General features: G+C 46.0%; 1 protein-coding gene across 1 annotated transcript in view; it reads right to left on the reverse strand.

Moving 5' to 3' along the window:
* Nucleotides 1–8,251, reverse strand: part of ARFGAP1 (ADP ribosylation factor GTPase activating protein 1) — a 28,038-nt gene extending 19,787 nt beyond the window's left edge. The window contains exons 1-3 of the mRNA XM_065414776.1: nt 8,207–8,251; nt 1,364–1,427; nt 110–219 (exon numbers count right to left, since the gene is read on the reverse strand). Coding sequence (XP_065270848.1) covers nt 110–219; nt 1,364–1,423 — 170 coding nt within the window. The 5' untranslated portion in view covers nt 1,424–1,427; nt 8,207–8,251. The remainder of the gene's footprint in view (nt 1–109; nt 220–1,363; nt 1,428–8,206) is intronic.
* Nucleotides 8,252–8,768: the final 517 nt, after the last annotated feature.

The following is an 8,768-nucleotide window of genomic DNA, read 5'->3' on the forward strand; positions in this document are numbered from 1 at the left end:
GCATCTCCATAGCTATATCCAAAAAAATACTCCTTGCAATGACTTCCATTTTTTTCCCCTGAAGAGAAAATTGTAAATCATCTGGTCTGTGTTTGTTCCCAAGACTGACCTGAGGTGAACTCCCAAGCCTCTGTGTTTTCCTGAGCATTCCAGACAGATCCAGATTCCATAAGTCACGCTCACCCATTGGGGGTTAAATGCACCACACTCAAAACAGACCTATAAGAGAAAAAATATTGTGCATAACTCTCAGTCATCATTTGCTCTGGGTAAAACTTTCAAAGTACAGACAGAAAATCATAAAAAAGCTACTTGCAGCAAATAAATTCAGAATTAGGAGTCGTTAGTGTTTAAAGACTTCTTCCTCATGTACATAAGTTCCATTACGTAGTCATTTAGAAACAGCCTTGAGGGTTTAATGTTTTAGAGGCAGAACCATTCATGTTAACTGACTCAGACTATAGAAATACAAGCTAAACTGATGTTTCTATCTCTAGAAAGACAGAATTAAACACTCTACCCTCAGGGCACCATATAAATATATTATGAAATAACTTTGTTTCACATGTCCATAAAGAACAAAACGTACACAATCAAAATTTATGCTTTTTTAAGATTGTTTTGAGCGGGAGAAAACAGTCCAACAGGTAAAGAATAACTTAGGTGGAATTAGTTCTATGTCATGGAGAAAGGGTTAGGAACATCAATTCAGTCCTGTGATCTGACCATCTGACAGCCAGTCACAAACATAATTGCAACTAGCATGGTTCTAGCACCAATCCAGGCAGGCATTTTTAAAAAAAATAAACATACTTGTGTACTGGGCAGCTTCTGTTATTCTATAGCAGGGATTCTAAATATAGTCTGTCATCATGTCATGTGGGGGCAACTGATTGAGAGTTTCAAATATCATTACAAATCCCTAGGGTGTATAGGAGGACTTCAAAGGCGGATTACCATAAATATGGAGCACACTGACAAGATTATTTTGTTTGGATAATTAGAGTATAAACATAAAATGCTTTAAATAGGAAGTTCCTATTCTTAAAATATACAACAATGTCCCAAAACAAAATTCTCTGAGGGTTTGGCTGACAAACCACCAGTGGTTTACTGAATCACTAGAACCACCCAAAGGAATTATGCCCAATACTTGACAGTTTATCAATATTATTGTAATACAATTTAATGAAAGCATATACATATCCACATCTGTACCATAAAATTTATTGGCTATGCTAATACCATTAATAAAATATCTCCAGAGAACAAATTCAATTGTCTGAAACAGGCTGAAAAGTATTTGTTGCTGCTTAATTAAATGCTTCAAACAATATACATAAATATATATAGACTTTCTTACATTGTTCTCATCTTGCACTCTGATTTCTTTAAGAACTTTCCTTGTTCTTGGACTTGCCATGTTTCTATAATGAGGGGAAAACAATTTTAAAGACTTTAAAACAAATTACATATTAAGTGCTGATCAAATACTCAACACTTGTACAAGATGCAAAGACTATCCCTGCAGCAAAGAGTTTACAATCTAAAATTTTTGAAGAGGCACAGTCAATTGTCTATTTGTTCCTTGTTACAAGAAACACTTATGATTAATGTAACAGATTAAAGGAAAACTATGTATTTTTCAGTTTACTGTGTGCATTTGGCACTTTGCATAGTCAGTTACAGTTGCGGTTTAATGCATCAATGGGATATCACTGCAGGGGGCTCAGGTGCCTGCTCTTCCATAGCTCTACAAGAACATGGCTAACAGCAGCAGATCCAAAACCTGAAGAGGTACACAGTAATAGGTAGGCAGGCAGGCACACACATAAAAATGTAGTGGGCGGCAGTAGAGGCAACTCAAAACACTTTTGATTATGTTGCTCTCAAACCCACCCACTCCCCCTGCTTAAAGACTCTTATAAACCCTAACCAGCGTCCCAGCAAAGGAGCAGAAACGTTAAAAAAATGTAAATTTAAAAATTCTGTACATGCTATTTAAAGGGTGCTCTATAAGAAACTTGCTTTTTATGAAAAAATAATTTTGAAAAAGGTTGACAGTTTCCCTTTAAAAATTAGATTTTTAAGAAATACATCTTGACTATTGTATATTTTATGTGAAATATACTTTAAGCTCTGATCAGGTCTGCAATACTGTACTATAGACTTGACAATTTGCAAGTGGCATGAAAAGGAACAGCTGCTAAAGTGCACGAAGCAAAGTTACACTACAGATTTTAGGATATACATTCAGCAAGGAACTTGGATTTATATGTTGTACATTTATCTGAAGCACTGACAGACATTAAACACATTCTCATAAGTGAGACTGCAACATACATAAAATTTAGTTGCTTAGGATGTAGGGTGAAATAGAACATTACAATTTAGATAAGAGAAAATTATTCAAAGCTTATAATAAATAGGGCTGTAGGGTATTTATTTTGCTGTACTTTAAACACTACCACCTCTTTTTTCCTTGTCCTTCACACCCCAACCTTTTCCCTACCAAAAACATCATTTGAACATTCAAAATTCACTAAGAAATAGACATAGAAATATCAGGCTGACCTAGGAGCAATGCGGAGCACTACATTCAGAATACAAGAGGGACTAGGAAAAAAGCAATGTCTGAACCTATTAAAAAAAAAATCAAAGACTTGTTTTCAAATTTGAAGGTCTTTGAAAAGGAAAGGGGATTGCCTCAGCCATCTCTGACACTTCCATATTACTGTTTTTGAGAAGTGTGGTTTAGTGGACTACGCACAAGCCTGAGGCAGCTCTAATTAAATGTTTTACTCTCACTCAGTGTGTGCCTTTAAGCAAATAGCTAAATCCTTTTCTCTTCTTCTGTAAAATGAGAAGAATACAATTTACTCAATTCACCAACTTACTGAGGAAGTTAATATTCACAACACTTTAAAGTGTCAACGACTATGTAAGTGCTAAGTGCCATTCCAAAACACAGACATGTCCACAACTGGAGAAAGTCACACCAATTTCCAACCTTTACATTGTGTTTTCCCCCTGTAAAAAAAATCCCTTAAATCTTTAATTTGTGTCCTCACTGCCATTCAGGTTTACAGTAGACACTAACCTGGACCACCTTTCCTGTGAATTATAGCACTAATATGCAGTGGTACAGCGAAGCTGTGCAAGGCCAAGGGCTGGTATCCAAATACCAGCTATTTCAGTGTAATTCATGAAAAAATAAATACAAGATTGCAGCTACACGTTATCGCTATTGAAAGAAGAGGTTATTTATATCTTGGCAGGATTTCAATCTATATTAGGCATTCCTTTTAATTCATGGCCATTGAAAATAATACAGTAAAGGATGTAACGTTTGTATAGCGGTGTTTATTTTCATGCCATTTGGAGGACAATCTTCTGTTTTTAAATTTATACTCATCATCTAGCATTTGTTCTTTTTTAATCATTAATCAGATCATCATTAGTTATTCTTTACTGAGCCAAGAAAGATTACCAACTCTACAGGCTTTTCTGTTTAAAAATATAAGAGTGTTATAAGGTTACATTGTAATTAATGCTTGATGAAGCACAATATTTCAGCTGCCCTGTCTCAAACTTAAATTTATTGGATTTTTGTTGTTGTTTTTGGTTCATTTATCAGGACAAACAGCTTTTGTGTCTTGTATAATGAAAAAAGAATGATAACTAATCTTTTTTCTGATTAACTGCACTATTTCTTCAATGGGATTCTGAAACTAAAGCTTCCCTTATGTACCTTGCTCACATCCATTGAAGAAGGAAATATACTGATATATACTTTGATCATAATCTAGTCAGAAACTGCAGCAAATAAGCTTCCATGGATCTGATGTACAGGGCTTCATTTTTTCTTTTGTCATTGGTGGGAAGGGGGGGAATCTCCCTCCTTCCATTACACACACACTCCCGGTCTAGTTTGAAGAAGAGATTAAAATGTTTTAGGTGTTTTATTTCTGAATTTAAGATATTAATCTAATTAACAGTGGTAATTTGTTGGTAGATCATGAGGGTGAGGAATATATTTAGTTACATAATTTTCTTCTATTCTCTTTCAACTCTCCCTCCACTTTTAAAGGGTTGTTTTTTCAAATTTGCAGAATGGTGCATAGGTATGTGATGTAGTCTCTCTCTGGTGTTATTTGCCTGCCTTCCTTTGAATGTCCCATATCATTACTTCTCCCTCATCTAGAAATGCTAGAGCAGGTTTTCATTCAGAATAGTGGGGGAAAGAGATGGGGGCTGTCTGCTCCAATCAGAAAACCTTCTAGCCTTATTGGCCAGAGATCTAAACAGATGCCCCACTCCGGAAGTTAGGCTCCTCCTCTGGCCAAGATGCTCTGTGGTTCTGGTGGAGGAGGAAGAGTCTGAAGCAAGTCTTTTGGCCTAGACTTGCACTGGTTAAGGAGGGAGAGATCTGACTGCCCTGCTCAACACACTTTGCTTCTGCTCTCCTATCCCTACCACCCCCACCAATGGTGCTCATCAGCACTGCTTGATGTGGGAGGTTGAAAAACCGAAGTCAGTCTGCAAAGCTGCTCTCCCCCTCCCGACAATGCTCCACCTAGCTGGCAAAATGCAGAGGACCCAAGTGCAGAAGAAACTTAAGTTCCTGATTCAGATGACTTAGCTATAGAGTGGGATTCCATTACTCAAGAGAAAGCATTGCAGGGGTAGTTGTAAAGTTGTGACTCCCATGATCACAGCAACTTTACAGTGCTATGGAAGTCATGAATCTTCACAGCACCTCTGTGAAGTAGACAAGAATACCCATTGAACAGACAGGGAAAGGGAGGCAGAGAGAGGTTAAGTGAATTACCCAGGGCTAACGAGAGACGTATTGAACCAGGATTAGAATTCAGAAGTCCCTGGCTCCCAGTTTTGTGCTCAGACTATGTCTCTCTCCAGTATTCTTTACTAGAAGTCCTCTAAATCCCTAGTCATCTAGTCCCCCAATGTTTATTTTCTATGTGAATGTGATTCAATTATGGGTTCATCTGTTCCAAGCATCACATAGTCATTAAAGTCAACCTAGAAATACAGTAGAACCCTGTTTATCCAACCCTCCATTATCCAACTCTTTGTACGGACAACCAGAGCACAGAGGTCCAGAAGGGGGCAATATCTCCTGTGGCTGCTAGATGGCGTTGCATCATTGCACTTTCCCATTCTCCGGTTTATCCGGATTTTTGATGATTTTATCTGGCCCCGGGTCCCTATTAGATTAGATAAACGGGGTTCTGCTGTAGTCTATGAGTTAAGCCACAACCACAGTAATACACTAAGAATTCACAGTTTTACACACACATTTACAGATATTAGTCATCTTCCGGAATTCAGTTGAGGAACTGGCAAGAACAATTGGAATTTGTAATTTTGTTTGGAAGTTGTGCTCCTTGAACGTGCATTGTGGACACAGAACACTTTAAATTACAGTATAACTGAATTACTGAACCTCTGTGCAGTCACCTAATCACTACTGCCTCTATTCTTCAGTACACTAAACACTGTTTTCCTGATTTTCTATGAATTATAAACACAGAAAAGGCAAAAAACAAATTATAAAGAAAAGTAACATTTATCTTGTGATAATAAGTTTTCTTTGAGGAATGTAACTCTAAAGTATTCCCTCCAATATTATGGAGGAAAAGATTAAATACTGAATGGAAAAGAGAGTTTACCATAAATACATAATTCAGACAAACACACATACAAATAAACTATGAAATTTTAGACTAAATGTGCCAGCTAACATTCTACAGCAAGCAAGTTTTCAATGGATCAGTATATTAAGTACCCTGGAATGTTTTGTTTCCTGGTCTTGAATATTCAAGTCATCTGCTTCCACACTGGAGAGTAAAAATGTACTCTGTGCATTTCCTACAGCAATGATTGATTCCACAAACCAGGATGTCACCCATGCTGACTGCCTCAGCACTGAAGAATCATGCTTATTGTCTTATTTACCCAAACCATCTATTAATCATTCTTTTGTTTTCCTACAAGCAAATAAATGAAGTGGTAGTAGCAGTACCTTATTTAGAAGTACAATTATGATGTTCAATGTTTAAAACAGCTACAGTAGGACTTTAAAACTCTGACAGGGTGGACTAGTCACAGGGTTGAAACTCAGATACTATATAAAAAGCAAACCATGTGATGGGATAGGTTCCAGATATCTTAGTTTACAGACTTAATTGGGATTAAAGATCTCTTAGGTAAGATGGTGGTATCAGTCTGCGGGGCATAACTTTTTTAAATGGTTTAATTGTTGGACAAACATTCTCAAGCCATTTTTTCAAGTTAGATGCTTTTCCACACTGACCAGCACAACCATTTTACCTGAAACTAAGCTCAAGATGAGAAGGTGGAAGAGATTCTTAATCCACATCCCAGTGAAGCCTGTAAACGGAGATTCTCAGATCCAGGCAGGGCCGGCTCTGGCTTTTTTGCCGCCCCAGGCAAAAAAGCCTCCCGCCGCCCCCTGGCAGGGAGCGCCGGGGGGAGGGCGGCGAGCCCGGCCGGGGCCCCGCTCTCCCCGACCGGCCGGAGCGCCGGGGGGAGGGCGGCGAGCCCGGCCGGGGCCCCACTCTCCCCGACCAGCCGGAGCGCTGCGAGGAGGGTGGCGAGCCCGGCCGGGGCCCCACTCTCCCCGACCGGCCAGAGCGCCGGGAGGAGGGCAGCGAGCCCGGCCGGGGCCCCACTCTCCCCGACCGGCCAGAGCGCCGCGAGGAGGGCGGAGAGCCCGGCCGCGGCCCCACTCTCCCCAACCGGCCAGAGCGCCGCGAGGAGGGTGGAGAGCCCGGCCGCGGCCCCACTCTCCCCGACCGGCCAGAGCGCCGCGAGGAGGGCGGCCCCGCTCTTCCCAGCCGGAGCGCCGCCGGGAGGGCAGTGAGCCCAGTCGTGGCCCCGCTCTTGGGCCTGAGTGCCGCCCCCCTCCAGGTGCTGCCCCAAGCACATGCTTGGTAGGCTGGTGCCTGGAGCCGGCCCTGGATCCAGGCTCATTTCTTGAAGACTGTTTCAGAACATGGCCAGATTCCTAATAAGGATGGAGGCTTCTCCTCTCGAAGATTTATGGGGGGGAAAGGGGGAGAGAGAGACAGAAGAGCGGTGCTCTTAAAAACAGATACAGTGGACAGTCTCATTTGAAACAGTATTTTGTTTAGCAACACGATTTTTCCTTTCTGCCTTTAAAGCACAAGAACAAGCCATCAATACCACTGGGGAAAGGCTGCACTCTACCCAGAACGTGGCTGATCTGGGGCCCGCTCTGCACTGATGGATGGAAGGGGGCTACCATCTGCAAGGCTTGTCCCGGCGAAGGGACACGACCCAGCAGCGGTAACAGTGGCTGGCAAGGCGCTGTCACAGCCGCAGCTAGAGACACCCAGGGGCAGGACCTCAAGCCCGGGGCTTGCCTCTGGCTCCCCGCGTCCCCGGACCAGGGGTCCGAGGGGGGGGGGGGGGGGGGCTGCAGCGAGCTTCCCGCAGAACCCTCCCGGACGGGGGGGGGGGGGAAGGGCTGAAAACGATGGGGGGCAGGGGGTTGAGGCCAGGGCCGAGGGGGGCCGGCTACGGGGGTCGGGGGGGGGGCTGAGGCCAGGGCCGAGGGGGGCCGGCTACGGGGGTCGGGGTTGAGGCCAGGGCCGAGGGGGGCCGGCTACGGGGGTCGGGGGGGGGGGCTGAGGCCAGGGCCGAGGGGGGCCGGCTACGGGGGTCGGGGTTGAGGCCAGGGCCGAGGGGGGCCGGCTACGGGGGTCGGGGTTGAGGCCAGGGCCGAGGGGGGCCGGCTACGGGGGTCGGGGGGGGCTGAGGCCAGGGCCGAGGGGGGTCGGGGGGGGCTGAGGCCAGGGCCGAGGGGGGCCGGCTACGGGGGTCGGGGTTGAGGCCAGGGCCGAGGGGGGCCGGGGGTGGGAGGAGGGAGGTAGGCCGGCCAGGGCCGAGGGGGGCCGGGATCGGGTTGAAAGCGGGCCCGGGCCAAGGAGCCCCGAGGGCGGGGAGAGGTAGGGACGGGCGGCCGGTGGCCCGAGGGCGGCCGGGGCGAAGGGGAGTCTGAGGGGAGGCCGCGGCCGGGGGCGGCTGAGGGCGGCCGGGCACCTCCCAAGGCGGGCGGGCCGGGGTCCCCCGGCTGGGGCTGGAGCTCGGCCGCCCCTCCCGGGGCCGGGGGTCCCTGCACCCGGGGCCGGCTCTGTACCTCCTGCGGCAGCGGGCAGCCCCGGCTTTCGCTCTCCCCCGGCTCCTCACCGCGCAGCCGCCGCCGGCCCCGGCTACGTTGCAGGTTTGCAAAGCATTCTGGGTAAGGGGTAAGGTTAACCCCCTCGGGCCCGGCCGGCGAGAGATGGGGAGGGGGCGGACCCCAGAGGGAGACGGGCAGAGCGGGGCGTGCACAGACAGGCAGACGGGGACGCAGACAAAGGAGGGAGAAAGACCCAGACAGACAGACCCAGGATCCGAGAGGGACACACACAAACACAGACAGATGCCCAAAGAGACACCCCGAGAGGGACAGGGAGACACAGGGACAGACCCCACTGGAGTATTATCCAAGCTAATGGGCCCAGTTCTGGCACTCATGTGTCTGAAGTCAGTGGGACTCCTCCCCGCCTGAATAGGAGTACTCACAAGAGACAGGATTGCAGGATCAGGCCCCTGGGGGGGGAGTTTGGTCCAGTAGCGAATAGTCTGAAGCTACACCATTTATTTGACTTGAGCTGTGAAGGTGATTTCCATAAATGGCTACCCCAAAATCCTCTCTA

This window comes from Emys orbicularis, chromosome 12, assembly GCF_028017835.1.
Source record: "Emys orbicularis isolate rEmyOrb1 chromosome 12, rEmyOrb1.hap1, whole genome shotgun sequence".
NCBI lineage: Eukaryota > Metazoa > Chordata > Testudines > Emydidae > Emys > Emys orbicularis.